Below are 21158 nucleotides of genomic sequence, written 5' to 3' on the forward strand. Positions count from 1 at the left end.
TACATGGAACGGCTTTTATTTTAGGCTACAGTGTGACTGGATCTGTTTCACAGTGCAAAGACAAACTGTAGACTTATAATGAATTTTACTGCAAAAAATGGCAGTCCATTCAGATTCCTCTTCAGTGCTACACAACAATATGAATTATGCACAGAGTAGGATGAATCGTTCCTCTCTGACTTTACACAGATTGTCATACACGCATAGAGGGAGAGAGAGAGGAGAAATATGGACTGAAGAAGGTGCTTGACAGAAAATTTTGCAGTGATTAGAAAATTTTTAACAGCACTGGTCACAAAAATAATACTTCATTGGCTCAATAAGCAGATAGAGAAAAGCAGTAACATTAAAGAGATTCTGTGACTGTATCAAAACAGCCCAGCACATCGCACTGCGATGCACATGGTGCAAAAATAACCAGATATTTATCTCACAGTATAGTAGAGCAAAACTGGTCGATAAAGTGAGGAAATACTTGAATGGTGTACCACAGAAGATTTACTGCAACTTTAGTGAACACATGAGGTAAAAAAATGAATTAAATGCAGTACTGAATAATGAAAGGAGAAATAAAATGTCAAAAAAAACAAAAAAGTAACAAACTCAGTAAACTTTGAACAAAAAAGTGTGGCTTGTTTTTGTAACCTAGTGCTGGTATGTGGCTATTGTAAGTATGAAGTAACCTCTTCATGCTCTTCAATTAAATTTCAATTATTATGTGAATCCATACCATTTTTTTTACCTTTATAGTTTAATATAAACAGGCTGAGGTAACTTGGGTAATAGGGTAACAGTCAAACAGCACAAATCCCCATAAAACAAAACCAAAAAGAACATAATCATGCTTTTACATGAATTCAGTTATTACTTATTACCCAGAAAACCACATATATTTTTCACTGTTACATGTAAGCCTGATCAGAGTCAGTTTTATGATCTCCTCCATATAGACAGAGAAGCATAAAGTGAAAATATGATTTAGCTAATGTAATGAGGGGACCTGGGTCGAAATGGTATGAAAACTGGGTAGCAGGTCTGTGCTCGACTGCAAGGCCTTAGCATCTCCTGAGCATACTGGGATAAGGGGCACAGGGGTGTGTGCAGCTCTGGTGTGTGTTTATGTGTATTTGTGTATTGTAACAGCAGAGTCAGTGTGCTCCCCTTCCATTCATTGTCCGTCCTCCTCACGCAGAAACTGGAACACGGATGAGAAATCCTTATTAGCGTAGCCGCGAGAGCACATGACTCGGTAGATCTGGTGAGCGAGGGAACCCAGAGGGACGGGTGTCTTAGTGTTGGTGGCAGTGTTTTGTGCCAAACCAAGATCCTTTAAGCACAGACATGAGAAGAGAGGGACAAGCAGTCAGAAAAAGTGACAGGTGCAAACGGATCCTATGAACAGCTCAAGAAAGCCGGTTTTCAGAAACATCTTCTGAAACATCAGAATTTTAGTGTGTAGGATATGAAGAAATGTCTGCCTCATTAGATGATAAGCACATACTGGATTTAAAAAAATATTCTTGACAATTCTCTTCCTGTTAAAAGGGGGGTTCTTCGTCCCCACTGTACCCAACAACCCAAGAATTATCTATACAGATTCTTGGATTTCAGAACACTTTCATTATCAGTTTATGTATTGATAAGATGAACTGATTATTAAACACATCAGACATTAAGAATCACAAATAATACAACCAGAACACAGGCTTAGTACCTTTGCCATTAGTGTGGTTCCAAAGCCGCCCTGGTAGTTGTTGGCAGAGGGAACTCCCTCCATTACTCCAGGGACAGGGTTGTACGTGTCGCTGGACCAGCAACGACCTGAGGACATATTTAGGATTTTTGCCAACAGCTTGGGATCCAAACCCAGTCTGCAAAAAGAAGAAAATAGAGTTAAATAAGTTCTTTGGACTATTTGTCTTTGACACATGTGAAATGGTTTTATTTGTCTGAAGGTGTACAACACTAAATTACATTGCAACTAAATTACAGTTTTAACAATTCTAGCTGTTAATAACCCAAATAACACCAAATATGGTGGTTTTAAAGAAACCTAAAATGCCATACTACTATTACAATATGTTTCAGACAAGAAAAAAGTCAGAAAATTACTTTACTTTCAAACTTTTAGCATCTTAGAATGAGATGGAGAGGAAAACTTTAAAAAATGGTAGGCACAAACAAGGAAAGAGGAGTTATGCAAAATATAGGGAGGAAATGGGACAGAGTTGGGATGAAGAGGACCAGTGGGACATAAGAAATGTGGCAAAAGGTAGGTGTGGGGGTGCCTGGTGATTGTAGTGACCCCCAATGAACCTTATGCCTCACTGTGACCATTCCTCAGTGTTAATGGCTGAAGGCTTTGTAATGCCGGCTAATGCAGTATTGATGTTTACCACTACATCTATCCTTCATCCCTCTTTCAAGAAAGTGGAGGAGGAGAAGTGGTTAAGCAGCACAGGGGAGCCATAAACCTCGCTGTCACACACAGAGGCACATTCTTAGCTCTGCTGCCCCATTTTGCAGCAACCTACTTTCATATGCAAGAGGACAAACCTCCGGACTATGATAAGAAGTAACCAAAGGCACATGAGACAAAGAAAGAGACTGAGGGTAGACAGACAGAAGCAATGAGTGAAACCGAGCAGGGAGGGTGTAACGACGGCGTCTGTGTCGACCGTTCAACATGCCATATTAATGGTTTTAAGGCCAGTATAAAGCTGACCACATCAAGTCCTGGCTGCCTCAGTTTACTGTTACTTACAGGCCTGTAACTCTATTCTGCTCTCAATATGACTATTAAACTATCATAGGTCTTTAAGGCCAGCACCCTCCCTCCTTCCCTCTCTCCACCTGGCTCTCATTCTGCCATTACTGCTGCAGTTTTATTAGCTGTCTACTAACTAATTAAGAAAAGGAATTGCATTTACACTCTCTCCATGTCTCTCCCTCCCCCTTTCCTCTCCCCTTCATCTCTTATGTGTCCGCTCAGACTCCCTAATTTTTTAACAAACAGTTTTGGAAGTGTGGCATGAGTGGTTCTGCACGCGCTGGGTTTTTTCTTTTACTTCTTTTTTTTTTTAATGGTAGTCTAGCTCATGATAGCTTTCTTAGTTTATGTCTGTAAGCATCCCTTGCCATCCTGCTTCCCCTCTACCCTTCCTCCCTCTTCCATGCTGACACCTTCCTGTCTAAGGACTCATGGGGACATATGTTTGACATCGCACAAGCCCCCCCCCCCCCCCCCCCCCCCCCACACACACACACACATACGCACACACAAGCAAGCAGCCCCTCCCTGTGTTCTGGGTCAGCAGCTGAAAAGGTTACTGGCTGAGCTACAATAAAGCGCGTCCGAGCGCGCAGATCGTTTGTTATAGCGGCCATAGACGCTGACGGGGAGCTGTTGTCCTCTGTTAACGATAAATCAATGAAGTTCCCCTCTTGCTCCCATCACAGAGACACACACGACAAACTGTTCGCACACACTCACACTCAGCTGCGGTTATTAGCTGACGCAGTGGTGTTGTTCCTCGCCTGCGGTAATTTGCGTGGAGAAGAGGACATGTCACGCTTTAACAAGATTGACATGGATAAGCAGACATGAACGGTGTTGCTGTGTAATGCTGGTGCAGATAGAAAAATAAAATATTAAGAAAAAAAAACCAGTAAGAGAGATGGCACTGGAGATTCAAACGAGAGGGCAGGGTGTTTATGTCCTGGGAGCTCTAGCAGGTGGAGTTCATTTGCAGCGCTGATATTAACCGTCTCTTTCATTATGATTAGCTTCTCGATCTCATCAGACGCCACAAGAGAGGAAGCTCAGCCTCTTCCCCATTTAATATATCATTAAAGAGCTAACGAGCACATACACACACACACACAAGCACTTACTATTCCATTTATAGAGGCAACAAGCGCGTTTATCACGCGAGTTTAATCTTCATCTGAACATATGCTCACGATTCATCTCAACTATAGAGAGAGGAAGGGAGCGATGTGTTTGTGCTCATGTATGTTGTGGTGAACCTATTTCTGTCTCTCTGCTAAAAGGGTCTTGTTATAAACTCTGATTTGCCTGTTGTCCTCCCCATAAAAAGAACAAAGGAGCAAATATGTATGCTCCTACTTGGGCATCGGCAACTGCGTATTTGTACGCATGAATGGGCGCAGACACACAGGTTTGCAAGGTGATCTGTAAAAGTGTCATTTGAGCGTCACATGGGCCAGTCGTCTCTACTCTTATCTTCATATGTATCATTAAAATCACTGCTGCTCTTCTCCACTGCTCTATGATACTCTCTGCAGCTTTTCATCCTTCTTTTACTGACTGCTTGGCTGCTTTCAGATATTACAGCAGGCACCCCAAAAAAAGAAAGAAAAAAAATGGATTAAAATAATAAAATAAAGAATGTAAAGCAAATATGGATGGGAAGGAAAAGCCAAAAGCAAGGAATTGAAAATACATAGAACGAAACGGTCTGCATGGGAGAGTGTGTTTGAGTGTGTGAGTGTGTGTGTGTGCTGATAATTGTCATGCGTGGCCATTCCTTGCACTAAGAGAACGTCACGCTCTGCTGGAGACGGCCCGAGCTTCCATCTGAGATCAACAAATTAGCTCCATGAACAGAACTCTGTGTGTGTGTGTGTGTGTTTCCCTGCATGTACAGGTAAGGAAACACACACACACACATATATATTAAAGAAAGGGCAGCTCTATCAGGCCCAAGTCCAACATGATAAAATGTTATTGCCGTTTTCCTGCAAATTGCCTGTGAGTGCTTAGCCTCCTTTGTCTTGAATTGTGTCGGTGTGTGTGTCTGCACACATGCACCAAAGAGAGCGTTCTTTCTGCATAAGAGGCTGGGCCGCAATGCAGCATGGGAGATTTACGGGTGTGGGCTCCCTCTAAACGATGACAGTCTTTGTCAAGCCCTCTAATAAAGCCCCAGAGATTGGCTAGCAAGAAGAGGGGGAAACTGAAACACACACAGACACACACACAGACACACACACACAAAATGGAATCAAGACTGAATATGGGTCAGTCTTGAAAAGATATGAAGATAATTCACAGTCAAAGTGAAGAGATGCGGTAGTTAGTATTCCTATTTTTGTTATAGGAATACATTATAATGATGTGAATTGTGAGAAGTTGTAGTGGTAGAAAACTGCTGCCTTCAGTATATCTGGATGTAAATTTGTGTGTCTGAGTGTGTGTGCTTCAGAGACAGTGTGGCAATGTGTAAATCTGCGTTGCTCCCTTAATGCCTCCATATTTCAGAGGCCTAGTGAGGGGATTTATGTTCGACTGCTCATGCCAATTTTCCTCCTCTGTCTCAGCACAGATAAATCAGTCGCACTAACACAGCTGCACTGTGCAAAGAGGAATTCATGGACACTCATGAACACCCGTGCAGAAAACTCAATGCAAATACCATTTTACACTGTAAAGGCCGTAAAATTGCATTATAGCCAGACAGTAAACAGAAGAAACAGTCCATTATTGACAAGGAAAATGCATAAATAGAACAGAATATAAAATCTGAAGAAAATCTATAAAAACTGATGTATAAGCTTCCTGTATGCAGGCTGCACTTAAAAATTCTACAGACCAAAACAAAGTATGGGTGCTGTGGTGCATTTTAAGTCCTCACATGATTTCTAGTGCTATAAGATTGCAGTGCAATCCACCGGACTTCACCTCCCATCATCCTCAGCTTCCTGGCCAAAGAAGCTTTGTGTCACGAGGAGGAATCATGAATGATGGGTTTTCTAGGTGGTGTTCAGTAGCAGAGGAGTGGCAGGATTGTGGTGAGAGCTCAATCAGCAAATGTAAATCAGACAATGTGGCTCCACCCCCTCATCCATCTCGCTTTAGCAGAGGCGGCTCTGACTTGGGGCAGGGCTGACCCCTTCACACTCCCATAAACTACACACACACACACATGCACCCACACATTTCTAAACCTGTATTGTAGTAGTAAATTACAGTTACAGCTACATCACTGGCGTAGTAATTGACCTTACTGTGACAACTATATCTAACAGCAATAATAGCAGAGTTAATGTGTGGCTAAAAGGTAGTAACCTCAAAATATGTCCTTGTAATTTCACTGTACTGTTCTTTCGTTTTTGCAAATTCATCAACAACAATAAGGAAATCTGGATCTACTAAATCCCTGTACACCTGTGTTTGATAATGAACTCATATGTATCCCTGTGTTAGTGCTACCCACAGACAGCTATCTCTACACTAATCATTCCCATGTAAATGAATCCACTGATCATACACTTCCTTATTATTTTATCTTTTAGCAGAGCACTTGCTTACAGTACCTGATACCAAGGTTCATGGTCTCCGCGGTCCCAATCATCCCAATTGCCAGCAGCATATTGTTGCAGATTTTAGCTGCCTAGAAGGGTGTGAAAGAAAGATTTTTTAAAAAGGAATTATTATGAAAATGATGAAGTCTGCAAAACAAAATATAACACACAACAGTAAATCTCAGATGATCTGACTCTGGAATAGACGAGTGAAACACTTCTATGGCCACTAATCCTTAAATGGTACATTTTTAATGGTCATCTTTGGAGTAATGGGATCATTTCAATTATTTTAAGACTTCTTTTCAAGAAAATGCAACATATTCTAGCATTTTAGATGTTTTTGGTCAAATCCAATCTGGCATTTCTTTTGTTATGGTTGATAACTAGGATAATAATAATAATTTGGTCCTGAAGGATTTTTCCCTCTCAACCATGGAAAGGATCCTGCAACAAACCAGCACTATTGTCCTCAGCATATGTCCAGAGCTTCCTATGCTGCCAAGGTTGCTACCATGTTGTTTTTTTTCCTCATGATGCACCAAGCTGTTGAGTTTCTCACTTCTATTGTTCTTGCCATCTCTCTGTAGGATTTGCAGTTTAAAGACAGTCTGTTTCACTTGCAATGACAGCTCCTAGATTCAACAACAGCTTCCAAATGGATGCGCCACACTTGGAATAATCTCCATACATGTAGCTAATGAAGAAATTCTGCAGTAGCCCACCTCTATCTACAAAACAGTTTTTAAGTGAATTATCCAATTATAAATGAGGCCCAACAATCTGGACTTCCAGCCCAATATAGCCAATATAGCAAATTACCTTTTAACATGTAAACAAAAAATGTCTATCCATAATAGACTGATTCAGTGTTAATTTGAAGTTTGAGTAGACTTTATTTTGGTGGGTTGCCCAAGCTACAGACTTCATTTCAGTAAAACATGCAAATCCCATTGATTTGCATGGGGCTTTGCTTTGGTATTAGGTCAATAAACAACTACTGTCACTTTATAAAGTGTCTCATGACCTGATGATGCTCACCCAGTCATCTTCTTAAGCCCACATTGTCGTCGTCTGCTTTGCAGGACTTTTTCTTGACTAATTGTTTTTAATAGTGGCTTATTTCGATAACTATATTCATAATCAGAGGCTGCTTAGCATCACCAGGAAGATTAAAAAATTGCACTGATTGTGAAAATATGTAGTTAACGAATGTAGAATGTGCAAGTAAACAAACATAGTATGTAGACACTAAACATCAACAACACAGTTGGCCATTTGGTGCTCAATTGAGCTGTCAAATGTACAAATATATATAATTGTGGGATTTCTATAAAATATTTGTATATGCCATATAGACACAACATCTTAGGAAATGTTTATGCAGAGTTTCATCAGGACTGGTCCACTCATCTAAGATGACATAGGGAATATACATACATTAGATCCTTTGGATAAATCATTATGAAAATAAATTACTGGAGGAATTGTAACAATATGGAAGAAGTCATGTTCTTATAAAACTATTTTATTAATGCTGCAGCATTTATGGGGTCAGATTTACTAAACAGTGGAAATTTGTGTTGAGAAAGGTTCTGGTCAAATTAGGTACAATTGTTTAAGTGCATTTTCTACCCATCAATATGTAAGAAAGAATTACAGCACAATATTTCAAAATTGCATAGTCCAGCATGTTACAATATTATTACAAAGGTTGTTTGTAACAATACTGTAAGCAAGATGATGCTACATGCAGCAGAAACAACTGATACTTCTATAATTATAGGAGTTATCATAAGAAATCATAATTTAGCCATTCTAGCTTACATTTATTCTGTTTATAAAGTTGATAGAAGTTTTGTTGCTGGTGTTTTTGTTTGTTTGTTTTGTTTTTCTTTAAAGCAACATCAGAAATCTGGAGTAAACACTGTGTGCTGTCCATGGTCCTGAAATGTGAAACACAATTGGAAATCTCATTCTCGTTAAGGTATTCAGGTAAGGTTTGTTTGGGATCCATGAAACGTGAAATTAATAGTTGATTAAAGTTGTGTTTGACTTCTGAAAAATGAACCAAAGCCAGTGGGTTGCAAAACTTTTTGGAAGAGCTATTATTTAAAGAGTTTTAATTGGAGGTTCTAAACAGTCTCCAATATACTCCAGCAAATATTATATGTACTGATAACTACATATTCTGGCAAAAAGGAGAACATGAGTAGAAACTTACAAATCTCACTATATAGTTATCTGCTCAAATTTTGAAAGCTATTGTAAACATATATATGGAAAAAGACCAGACTTTCAAATGTCCACACTTTTCCATTGATAATTTTTTGCCTTGGTGTCCTATAATTTTGGCCATAGTGTCTTAGAAGTATTGGTTGAGGCATCAAATCTATGTCATTATATTTAGACATTCCTTATTACCTGTCCAGTGCCGACCTGTCCGCAGTAAATAACATTTGCTCCCATGCAGGTGAGCAACTCCTTTGCTGCGTTGTATTCCTCGACCACTCCGCCTACCATGAAGGTGAGTTTGGCCATGCCGGCAGCTCCAACACCTAAACACACCACATGCTGATATTAACATTAACTGAGGTGAGCACATCACTGATAAGACACACACATTTCACATATTGATGTCTAGTCTTTAAAAGTTCAACGCATATGTGCAGACCTGCAAAACACATGAAATAGTTAATGAAAGGTGGAACAGAAAGTTCAGGTGTTGATACGTGTTGAACTAAAATTTTCTAGAATTTTCCACACGAGACATAATATATCAGCCATATGACTGGTTTAACACTACCAACTGTGTCTAAAAGGTCAGCTGTGCTCTGTTCTCTGTGTGCATGTGTATGCCAAACTCTTAGTGGGACAGACGTGTTAAGTAGCGCTGTACCAGAGGGACAGAGGTATCTTTAAAAGCCGATTGTTGCCATCATCCACTGCACAACTCTCATGGGATCCCTTGGCTTTTGTCTTGTCACCCCTTCTCTTTCATATACACACACACACACGGACACACGAGCAGCTGTGCCTGAGGCCAGCCCCCTACCTCATGGGGGTATCATTGACAGGCGTGAGGGGTAATTAACTTTACACTTTATCATGTTCAATTAGGCGTCCCTCCCCGTGCCTGATGGCTTAAGGAGCGTGCCATGTTGTAGGAGGCAACCTCACCCCACTGACTCACAGCCCACCCTCTCCACAGGGTCCTTAATGCTGAAATAACCTCTTTTCAGAGTAGGCTGAATCCAGCCGGTCTGAGTCTCTTATGCAATGGCTTCCTTCCCTGTATGCTTCAGTGATTAGCCAGTGTCACACTAAGAGTGGCGGGATAAACATACACACGCGTAAAGTAGAAAAAAAATTACCAAGGAAGTACTTTTTAACAATCATTGTTAATAAACGGCAAATTAATATATAATTAGAATTTAGTCAGGATTCTTTTCCGTTTAATAAAATTTAAGTGAAAAACATGTTATAAAATGTTATAATAATGCAATAATAATAATAACATCTCACTGGTTAATAATTTGTCTGTAAACCATCTAGAAACATTATCTGTAAAGTTGCACCAGATTTTTTCTTAAACTTAAAAAATGGTTAGTAAACACTATGCAGAACATATATAAACATTATGTGGCTGGCTACTATGCAGTTAAAGCTGATTATTATTAATATTTGTCTAAATAAACACACAAATATGCTTTTGGGACAGCCTAAATCACCAGATTATGAACCTGGAGAACCCCCCCCCCCCTCCCCCCAACTTTACATCCAATTTCATTAGCTGTGTTGTTAAAGGTACACATCAAAATAACTTGGTTAGGTTCAGCAAATGTTTTGATTAAATATTTCAAATTCACAGGAGCGAGACCCACTTCATTATCACCTCTACACTGGGACAATGCTAAAGGACATCTTTTGTATATGTCTGCAGTAACAATGACTTTGCATAGCCCAGAATGATGAAAGCTCTACCAGGGCAGATTTAAAAAAAACAAACCCAAAAAAACACTACCAACAAAAACGCAATGACAATAGAGCAGCACAAAAAAATACGTTATTATTTATTTTTCCTGTAAGAAAAAAAGAAACCAAGAGGAAAGTGTAGAATGAGGATATGTAGTTTGACTGTCTTTTACGGGGGCCATCCACCCTTAATGAAAGCCTTAACAGTGAAAGCCTAATAATGTCGGTGTTAATAATTAAAAGGGAATTACTGGGGACAAAGCAGCTGAAATCTAATTGTTAGATGTCACTGCAGAGGCAAGGAAAGGAGAGGAAAGACAGGGTTTATAGTAAATTTCCATTGCTCAAATATGCCCCCCCCCCCCCACCTTCTTTAATTGGCTGTGCTGTTGTCACATATATGATCATGCCACTACACTGTATGTGTGTGTCTGTGCATGTGTATATCAGTGATGAGCTGTCAGAAGGTCATTAGGGTCACATAATGAAGCCCAAAGCCCATGCTGCAGCAGCTGCATACGGACCACGGCTAACATGCGCTCAACATACGGCCGCCACACACACCAATCATACACACATATGGTCCACAGACATGATGGATTTTTTTCCCTTCTTGCTATTTGATGTCTTCTTATTTATTTGCTTGAATTCTTTTTAGCATAATTGATTCAAGTTTTATTTGATGTAACAAAGTTTTCATTTAATGGCAGAACAGCTCAGTTTTTTTTTTGTATAAAAAATGGAAACTGGATTTTACTCCAGTATCAAGCTCATAGTGAACAGTGTGGCGTGCAGTGAAGTCACAGAACTCTCTTCACATTTTCATTAAAGTAATGGAAATAAATAAATGAATAAATGAATAAATAAATAAATACATGAATAATAATAATAATCATAATAATAAGTACAATTACCAGCACTTTTTTTTCTTCTGATATTTTTACCATCCCATTTTGCAGTTTCTATGCTGCAGGCTGAGCCTCACAAATACAAATACACACACACACACAATGAGAAAGAGCAGTGTGACGACTGTGCTGGTTCATTAGTGGAGATCACTGTTTGCGGACGACTAAAGAGGAGATTATTGATAACACAGTCAACGTGCTGATCGATATATCTCACTAAGGAGAGAAAGAAAGCGAGTGAGCCAAAAGAGAGCAAGAGAGAGGGATAAAGAAAGAAGTACGAGCAGAGAGCGGTGCAGAGATGACAGCAAAGAAGGAAAATGATCTCTCTCTTTTTACCTCCCAGCATCCCTCCCTCAAATTAACTAATCACCCATAATAAGCTCTTATGATGTGTAGTGGATTTCTATAAGGAGTGACACCAGGATGATCGAAGATCCTTGTTTGTAGCAGAATAACACATCATTAGCATAACAGTGTGTGTATGCGTGTGTGTGTTACTGTGTGTATATACTGTGTGGCTATCAGTGGGTCCATTCTTTGTGCATGGGCTGAAGTGCATTTGTGTCTGTATGTATGTCGGTATAAAGTGTGATTTTAATATTGTGTCTATGCGCTGAATGTACTTTCATAGGGTATTTATTGTGTGTGGTGTATGTGTGAGGGGACGTCCCATTCTCGGGCCGGTCCTGTCAGAGACGGATTAAAGAAGAATCCTAATGAGGCTTCCTGAGCGCTGGGTATGCTGGCTCATCCATCCCAGCGGGAGTGACAGTCCTGGATCATTAGCACTGCACAACTACACAACGCCCCCTAGGGGGAACAAGAGAAGGTGTGTGTATATGCGTGGGGTTGGGGGGCACCTATGATAGAAGATTCAGGCTAGAGACAATAATGGAGGGATGAGGGTGCTAAGAAGATATCCACAAGGAATGACAAAGCAACTATATATTGAATAATAAATGGAGGCATACACAATTATGCCAGAGTGCTACAAACAATACACAATGTCAACTCTTTCAAGCACTCCCAAAAAATTGTAGAGGGGCATGTTCATCTTTATTCCCAAACTGGTATGTAATACTTTCCTGGGAAATAACTCCCTTGAAGCAGAACCACCACCTTCCTCGGTCATGTTCGCTTACCAACATCCAGGGGACATGTTTGGGTTGACAGAGTGGTGGATGCTTACCTCCTCTCCCCAATATCAACCAAAGTAAATATTCTCAGACTGAGCTGAAGATTGCTGGACTATTAACTTTGACTCTGACATAAAAGGTTGAATGAAAGGAGAAAAAAAGTGTCTCTTAAAGCATTGTAGAAAGGATGGAAGGGCGAGACATTTAATGTGCTTATGTGAGTGTCTGTGAGGCCCATGCAAGCCCCTTTATCTCAAATCCTCTATTACCAAAAGACTACTTAATAAGCAAGCAATCAAGCGCCGTTAAGACAGATGCTCAACAGCAGGCTTCGATGACAGCCTTTAACCATGAACATAAGAGACTGAAACTACTTGTGTGAGGGCAAAGGAAGATCAGAGAAAGAGCTCTGGTTTGGGCTATTTGTAGTAAATGCTAAGTTCATTAGCACTTCTTTCATTTCACACGAAAGAATCAACCAAAGCAATTCATGACAGCCATATAAGCCTTTTAAAACTGAGCTCTTTTTGAAGTGGTGCGTGCAAGTACAAAGCAAGTGACAATGAGCGTGAACATGTGCACGCAGTATCTGTACACGTATGCGAGCATCAGAGGCAGGTGCAGATCTCAGAGTTGGCCGCCAGTAAGACGTCAGTTGGAGGTTCTGAGGCTCCGTCTCAGAGTTACGAGCCGCATGTAAACCAGTAGCCACTTTTTATTGGTGGTGGGTTTAAATTAAACTACATTTGTGAATATGAGGCTACACAAACAACACAAAATGGCAGACACACATGCACACACAAGAAGGGATGTTCCCAGTGTTTGGTAATGAATGACGCATTTGACAACGTTCCACAAGCCTGCTTTTTTTCCCCACCGCGGAGAGATTAAACGGAAAAACACTTGGAGCAAAGGCAACACCTATAATATCATTAGAGCTCCACCAAACACACAATTTCCTCAAATGATAATGTAACTGCTCTTACTGCAAGAATGCCGCGAAAGCTTTAAGGATACGCCAGACTTCATATCACACCTCCAGGTTTGAATGTACTTGGTGTAAACAAACTCTGGCACTGGCAATAGACTAGACTGTTTGTCTTTAACTATATGCACATGCAAAGTTACTCTGGCACAACCACAGTCATCTATAATTCAGAATGAAAAGTGCCTTCACACTTAATAGAGTAACAGGCTTAAAAGAATAAGAGTTGACTGCTTAGAGTTAAAATCAGTGGGGTAGGATGTTTACAGGCCAACAATGCAGTCTCACGTGATCCACCATCATAATTACACGCGAGAGCAGATCTTTTTCTCAAACAAATTAAAACCCTGAATGGGCCCCCGTAAAAAGTGGAACGGATATTGAGTAAATAAGTGAAATGGGACGAGGGTGTGCGTTAGCCCACATCGGCAGGAAAAAAAAAATCAGCAGTTTCAACAGTTTTTTGCTGCCAATTTTACTAATGCCACTCTGTTGTGTTAAAAACAGACACTTTATCAGCTCCACTTAACGAGCACAACCCCATGAGAACTGACTCCTGCACACATATACTCTGTGAGAACCTCATGTGAGCAGGCGACTGCAGAAAGTTTGGGTTTGGGGGGAAAAAATTTGAGAGAACAAAATTGTTGCATGTAAAGTTACGACATTCTTGAGAATTTGGTTTGCAGTGCCTGTCCACTTACCATCAGGTTAGGCCTCATCATGATCATCACCATTATTATCATCATCATCATCATCAATAACTGATATTTTCCAGAGGAGAGTACCTGGTCAATTGTAAGTGACAGAATGGAGCAAGCAAGAGAGAGCCACAATCAATCCTTTGCCCGGCCCAATGAGACTCATCTAGGATAGACCAAGTTAATAATGATCCTCAATTAGGCTGTTAGCAGGCAGACACACACACACACACACACTTTTCTACAGACAAAATGTTAATTCACATGTAGATGAGTGACATGCAGTGTGACGTTTGGGCTACATTTGATGGACAGAGACTTTTTGTATGACATATAGACTAGCTGACTATTTGTCTGCACGCTCACGTCCACAGCAGATGACACAGGGGCAGAGTTGTGAGAACCAGTCTCCCAGCTGCTGTGGGTCCACCTCCATCTGGAGCATAGGCTAGAACCCCCACATCACCACCGCTCCATCATCGTCATCATCACCCTGCCTGGTCACTTTACCACCCTACACACTCCCTCACTCCCCCTCCATGTCACCAGGGCCTGTCAGCAAGACGCTTGTTATGCTAATCTAGTCTTTGGACGATGGCCACTCTCTAGTACTGGTTAGCCATGACAGACTGCGACAGCACCACCCCCTGCCTGTCCAACCTGATTTCTTAACTCAGTCTTAGAGTCCCCACGAACCTTCAGGCTCATCTTCTTAAATAATTCTATTCCCAGACTGGATTAGGTTTCACGAAAACATTTAGACTGGGTTTTAATGAGACACACAAGTGCTACCCTATTAGTGTTCTACCTATCACACTATGTCGCATTTCTAGATTTTTGCCAGTTTTTCCAAAATACCAGAGTGAAATATCTGTAAAAATACAGCACTAAATATACATGCATAAATATATAGTGTAAAACGCTTTAAAAACAATTCAACGAAGACAGAAAATACAGATATATAGTGTAAGCTTTTGAAAGCTGTGCTGTAGTAAGGCAACACAACAGTGAAATGGTGCAGAGTGATTACAAATCTATGTTAGCTAGAAGAACCAAAGCACAAATACTCTGTTACTTTATGTAAGTAGAGTATTCAGGTATTTGTACTCCAGTATTTATTTTTTGGACAACTTATGTTTACTCCTTACATTTTATATATGTACTTTCTACTCCTTACATTTTCAAAAAGAAAAAAACAAACTCATTACTTAAGGTTCAGCAGTATCATCTATAGGGTTTAACTGGACTGGAAGAAGTGCAGGAGTTCGTAAGGTGTGGTAATGTCGTAAGTGTCAGGTAATTTCAAATGCAACATTTCTATCAGCTCAACAAACATCAGCAAACACACAAACTGTTTGTGTGCAGTTGCAGGTACAGCTGTTGTATTTTCCAGGGAGAGAGCTAACTTCACTCAGAGATGAGGACAAATGTAGGAAGACAGACAGGACAGGGCAGGATTTAAAGCTAAGGACTGCTCAGTGACACTTGATAAACTAAAAATTTAAAGCTTGCATGTAATGTCATAATATTAATCACATATTGAATTTGTATATGATATGTAGTGTGGTGAATTCGCAGTAAAGCACTGTGTTGGACTGGTGCACAGTGGCTGTGGTGCTCATGGTCAGGTTTAGGTTGCATCAAGTGTAGCAGAGATGAATTTGCATTTAAGCTGATGATGCTTACATTTATTCACTGAATTTAGACTTTGTACCAATTGTATACCTTCTAGTATAAAGGCAGTATAAACAGCATAGCGCCAGTGTAAGGGATGGACAACAGCCAAGACAGCTGTGAAATTGCTGACATATTGTTGAATTCAGTTGCGTAAATCTACAAAGAGCAGCAGGTCAGCTGATCACAGCCTGCACACGAAGAAAATCTACTAAAGCTCACAATGGAAGTTATTGGGAGCTGTGATTTTTTTCCCTATGCTGAGACACTACACGGATCTTAGTGTTCGCCCACCTGCTGGATCCCACTGTAGCCCCTGACTGTACTCATTTTACTGTTTAGCTGTGGAGGCAAAGTCCCCCACTACAAAGTAGGCTACAGAAGATTATTTTAAAATGATCTTTCAGTGCTTATGTTCTACATAACAAATTTAAGCTGAGTATGTTTTGGAATTTGGACTTGAATAAGATTTGTATTCTCATCTACTAATATTATTTTATTATTATATTAATATAGCACAAGGTTCAATTTCCTTTGTACAAAAATGGTTAGTAAAATTATCCTTCAATGAGCTCCTTTTTACTTTCTTATTTTGAGTACATTTCAGAGCCTGTACTTTTTCCACCTCTGACAATCTCAAAGAATTTCATCTTCAGCAGACTGTGAGTAACATTTGAGAGCTAGAGTGAACGAGTGAGTGGTTTTCTGCAAATCTCTAGAGGCAAAAAACAACTTGGTCCATATTTTATGGTAAATGTGGCTAAAGAAACTAAGATTTGTAAGTACAATGACACATTGAAGACTATTTCAAGTATCACAGCTGAAAACTTCCAAAAATCAAGTTTTGAATAGGTAAAATGTAATCAAAGGAATTAGTGTTACATTTTGACAGTTACAATTACAACAAGGGTTTATTGGCCAGCTTCTGCCCTGAGCTATGAACTCTATCACACAGTCTTCATCAGACACTGGAGTTTGCCCGCTTCTCACTTAACTGCTGACCACCAAGGGGAGTCACTGTTCAGATTTAATTTGTAATGCCTCTGCTCCATGTTCACTTCAGAAATGCACAAGAAAAGCTTTTTCCAACTACTATTACCAGAGAAAAGGCTTTCCTGCTTTACAATTAAAAAGTATTCAGGAAAAGGTAAACTAATAAATGCTAATAATCTTAATTATACTGCTTTTTCTGTTTTATTATTTGTGCATATCATAGTTTAACCCGTAGTCAGTTGATTTTTTTGGAAGCAGATCTAGTGGACTGGAAGTGTTGACTGATGGACAAACTAGCGCCAGTCTTGGCTTGAACAAGCTCCTACAAGCTGAAGGATGACGTTCAAACTGTCAGCAAATGACACACTGCAAAGCTAAGGTTGAGTTGATGTGGTATGGATATGATTAGAGTGGTGTTGAGACTCAGCCTAAATAGGTAGTTAGCGGAGAATTATAAGACCTCGCAAACAAGCAACATTAGCCCAAATTCCTACAGTCCCACAGCAGCTAGGCTGCCTCTTGCTTTCATTTGCACCGACAGCTGACTTTCCCAGCAATGGGAAAAACACAATGAAAGGTTTTTAGGGCCTTTTTAAAGCCATCGTCCGTTAGCAATGTGGCAGCCCACCATGGGCACACAGACACAAACACAGGCATTCTGGGTAATTACTGCTAACGACCCACCGCTTGTCAGCCAGACCTCCTATTTTTGCCATCGCTGTGCCAACACCCTTGGCCTGTGACATCAGAGCTTGTTTTGTTGTGGGACAACTTTGCATGTGGATGCTTTTAATGACTCCAGACAGTGACAGACGTGTGTTGTGTGTGCACAAGCAAACATCAGCATGCATAAAGAACCACAATGTAAGTTAATATAATTGTGTCTGGATAAAAAAAAGATGTTCAGAGAGTGCAGATAAGAACATTTGAACACACACTGTGTGTGTGTGTCCACGTATGTGTGTGCGTGTACCAGAACACAGCTGGCTGTGGCACTGCACAGCTGGCTAGTGCAGGGCTAAAGCCAAGATGTTGGTCAATGTGCAAGAATGGAAGCCAGCAGGATGCCCATGAGAAGAAAGTGAAAGTTTTTTTGACTGCTCTTTTTAAGAAGGGTTATGACTGTGCAATTCAGATCCCACGCCTGCCTGCCAAACCTCTAGTGACGCACACAACATACAAACACACATTTCTGTGTAAAAAACGCCACCTCACACAGCACAGAAAAGGGATTTATTTTATATCAAACGAAATTCTACATTAAAAATAAAAACAATGCTCAAACCACAAAAAGAGCAGGCTGTGTCTGCAAAAGTTTAACAGTACAGCAGATCACGGCAAGTCTGCTCAGTGTGCTCAGAGGGAAACTGAACCAGTTCTGACTGGATAACACTTTGCCTTGAGTCAGTGAGATCAAACATGTTCAAATGATAGCGTGATATAAATGATACTCAATGACAGAAAACTGTGAGAAGTACTTTAAATTAAACATACTGATACCATTTATCAGGTTGACACAAGACATGAATGATTTTTAAGTCAAATGACATATTTTCACTTAACTTTTATTTCAAATGATCTTTCTTTTACTAAGCATACTCTATCAATATAACCAATATTAAATAATTATTCCCAGAACGAAGGTGTTTCCATCCACATTTTTCCCCTGTCACACACACACACACACACACCTCTAACTCAAAAGTATGACAGTGCCCTGTTTGGGTAGGGTGCCATCTCCTGGTTGGAACAGAGCATGTAAATGCCCAGAGGTGTGTAAAGCAGGGGTGTGGGGTTGGGAGGGTGGGGTGAGGGGGGTTGTTAAGCTCTCTGAAATTGGTTACCAAGTTGTCACTTGGACATTCTTTCACAACTTGTCTTTACAAGTTTGGCTTGGCAACACCACCGAGATGAGATAGATGTCTCCGACCAAATATATCTACAGCAGGAAAATAACAATTCTTAGATTGTAGAGATTGAATGCACTTATTCAAAAACTACATGGCTGAGTTTTATTAAACTTTGTGGAAAAGTTAAGTATGAGTAAAGGAAGGACAATTTGATTTTTATGTGGATCTGGATAACTTTTTTAAAATAGCAAAATAAGGCAATTGCCTTGGTGGGGACTATGCTCACCAAATGCATAAATAAATGGATCAAAACTATAATTTATTATCAAAAAAATTTCACTTCATTTTTCATCAATTTTCTACTTAGAATGTGCTGGCACTGTGCTCTAAAGTCAGTACCTGGATTTCTGGATATGACTTATGAATGTCTAATGTGACACTGGATGGGCAGGTGCATATAAGGAAAGAATGTCTAGCTGCAGAGACCTGCTAGGTAGCAGGTAAATCATTGGTCACCTCAAGCCAGTTAAAGAGGCCTAGTAAGGAACAGGAGAGGAAGAACGTTGGCAGGGGACTGCACACAAACACTGTCTATAGTGTTTAAACAGTATATGTGCTAAGGCAGAGTAACAAGCTTAAGACTCTGATCTCACTCACTGCAGCCGCTCTGTGCTGCAGACGCCAGCTGGTAAACATGCCGAAAATGGGATAAGTCTATGTTTGTATGGGAGACCGCGGGAGTTTCAGGGTTACGAATTAAAGATTGTGCAATAAAAAGGAAACAGACCGTGATCAGAATTCGTACTCTGACATGCAGGGGTGTCAGCATGTTGAAATCTTTAACTGCATACCTGAATCAGAAGAACTTTGTGGTTGTGTATGTGAAAGAGCAAAAGAGACAAAGACAGAAAGACTGAGAAAGATGGACAGTTTTACTGCGATGTATCTCCTTCATGTCTTATCTTCCTCTCCCCCTCTTCTCCTGTCCTCCATGTGAGGGCAGTTTCTCTCTTCTTTACGACTCTTTATCTGACATGAAAGGCACTAACATGGGATACCCGCCATTACGGCTCCATCAACATGAAAAGCTCTGACATGGGATTCTCCACTGCAGCTCAGCCCATTAAGGACGACTGGCGATCCTGTGCTCTGTCAAGAAGCTGTCACAAGTAGACAGCGCCAACATAATGAGGACTTAAAACCTTAACCTTGCCTTTAAGACCCCTGGTCAAAAGCTGCAATAAAAGCCTTAAGAGGGCACCTACTGGCTGGCCCGCTCAGTAATTACAACCCGTGTCTGAGCATTAACCCAAAAGGTCCAATAGTTTAGATATACAAAAGAGTGTGAGACAGTTCAGAACTGAGGTTGAAGGGTCACAGGCCTAATACCGTGGTTGGCACAGTTGAATAAATAAACCAGCTGTCTAATTCTACTTTTCACAATGCCAACTAACTTCTCTCTTTTGCTTTATGCATTTCAAGTCAAGAATGAGCAAATCAAAAACACATAAATCAAGGGAAAGACTTTACAGAATCAAAGACACCAATTGAGGTGTGCTTGCTTACTAATAATTTGGTAGACACAATACCTCCTGACACTGGGGCATCCATGAATACAGCACCCTTCTTCTCTGCAGCAACTGCCATTTCTCTAGATACAGCAGGATCAATCGTGGAGGAGTCAATTAACAAGGTCCCCTTCTTTACCTTCCTGCAACGGGTAAGAGAGAATAAATGAACACATGGAGTATGGTAATCAAACTAAGTCCTATCTATTTTTCAAACACGATGAAATCTCCACTTATCATTTATAGATTTTAAAAATACAAAGAGAAGATACATGAATGTCACAGAAATCACAGAGACACCAACAATAACATGTCTTACTTGAGGATGCCATTTGGGCCTGTGTATACTTCTATGACATTGGGACTAGAGGGGAGCATGGTGATGATGCGGTCTGCTTTCTCTGCAACGTCTGCTGGGGAGTCCACTACCTGAAAACCATCACAACTTGATTTTGTGACAGCCTGTCAACTGTCGTGCAGAGAAGCTGTAAATTATTGCACAAATAAGTGTTTACATGTGTAAATGCAATGTGTTACTGAGAGTTTATTACCTGGGCACCAGTGTCCTGCAGCTCCTTGCAAGACTGAGGAAAGACATCGGTAGCAATGACAGGATACCCATTTTTTAACAGGTTTTTGGCCATAGGACTGCCCATATTTCCCAGACCAATAAATCCCACTGGTGTCTTTGAGGCCATTGATCGTGTTGATGCTGTTGTAAAAACAAGATTTAGTTGAAATCAGGAGCAAAATCACGAAATCTGAATGAAAACAATACTGCTTTCTACTGCAGGTAGTGCTGTAGACATTTCCCTATGACTAATACCTGGTGTAAAATTCTAACATTATCCAGAAATAAATTAACTAATTAAAAGTGGTTAAAAATATCTCTGATCTCAGTCAGTCCAGTCAGGCTATTAACCACTTCTAGCTTAGCCAAGATCCAGACAGGTTAAAACACAATGGAAACTCTGGCAGTGAACCAACCAGACTGCAACAACAGGATTAGGAAGGGAAGAAAAAGCACAAACGAAAGGC

General features: G+C 40.3%; 1 protein-coding gene across 2 annotated transcripts in view; it reads right to left on the minus strand.

Annotated features, from left to right (window-relative positions):
• hibadha (3-hydroxyisobutyrate dehydrogenase a) overlaps positions 1-21158 on the minus strand; it is a 23506-nt gene continuing 2348 nt past the window's right edge. For both annotated transcript variants that reach the window (XM_085149533.1, XM_085149532.1), the window contains exons 2-8: positions 20672-20832; positions 20440-20549; positions 20142-20263; positions 8752-8885; positions 6340-6416; positions 1715-1871; positions 1-1327 (exon numbers count right to left, since the gene is read on the minus strand). In XM_085149533.1, coding sequence (XP_085005659.1) covers positions 1169-1327; positions 1715-1871; positions 6340-6416; positions 8752-8885; positions 20142-20263; positions 20440-20549; positions 20672-20832 — 920 coding nt within the window. In that variant the 3' untranslated portion in view covers positions 1-1168. The remainder of the gene's footprint in view (positions 1328-1714; positions 1872-6339; positions 6417-8751; positions 8886-20141; positions 20264-20439; positions 20550-20671; positions 20833-21158) is intronic.

This window comes from Neolamprologus multifasciatus, chromosome 22, assembly GCF_963576455.1.
Source record: "Neolamprologus multifasciatus chromosome 22, fNeoMul1.2, whole genome shotgun sequence".
Lineage (NCBI taxonomy): Eukaryota > Metazoa > Chordata > Actinopteri > Cichliformes > Cichlidae > Neolamprologus > Neolamprologus multifasciatus.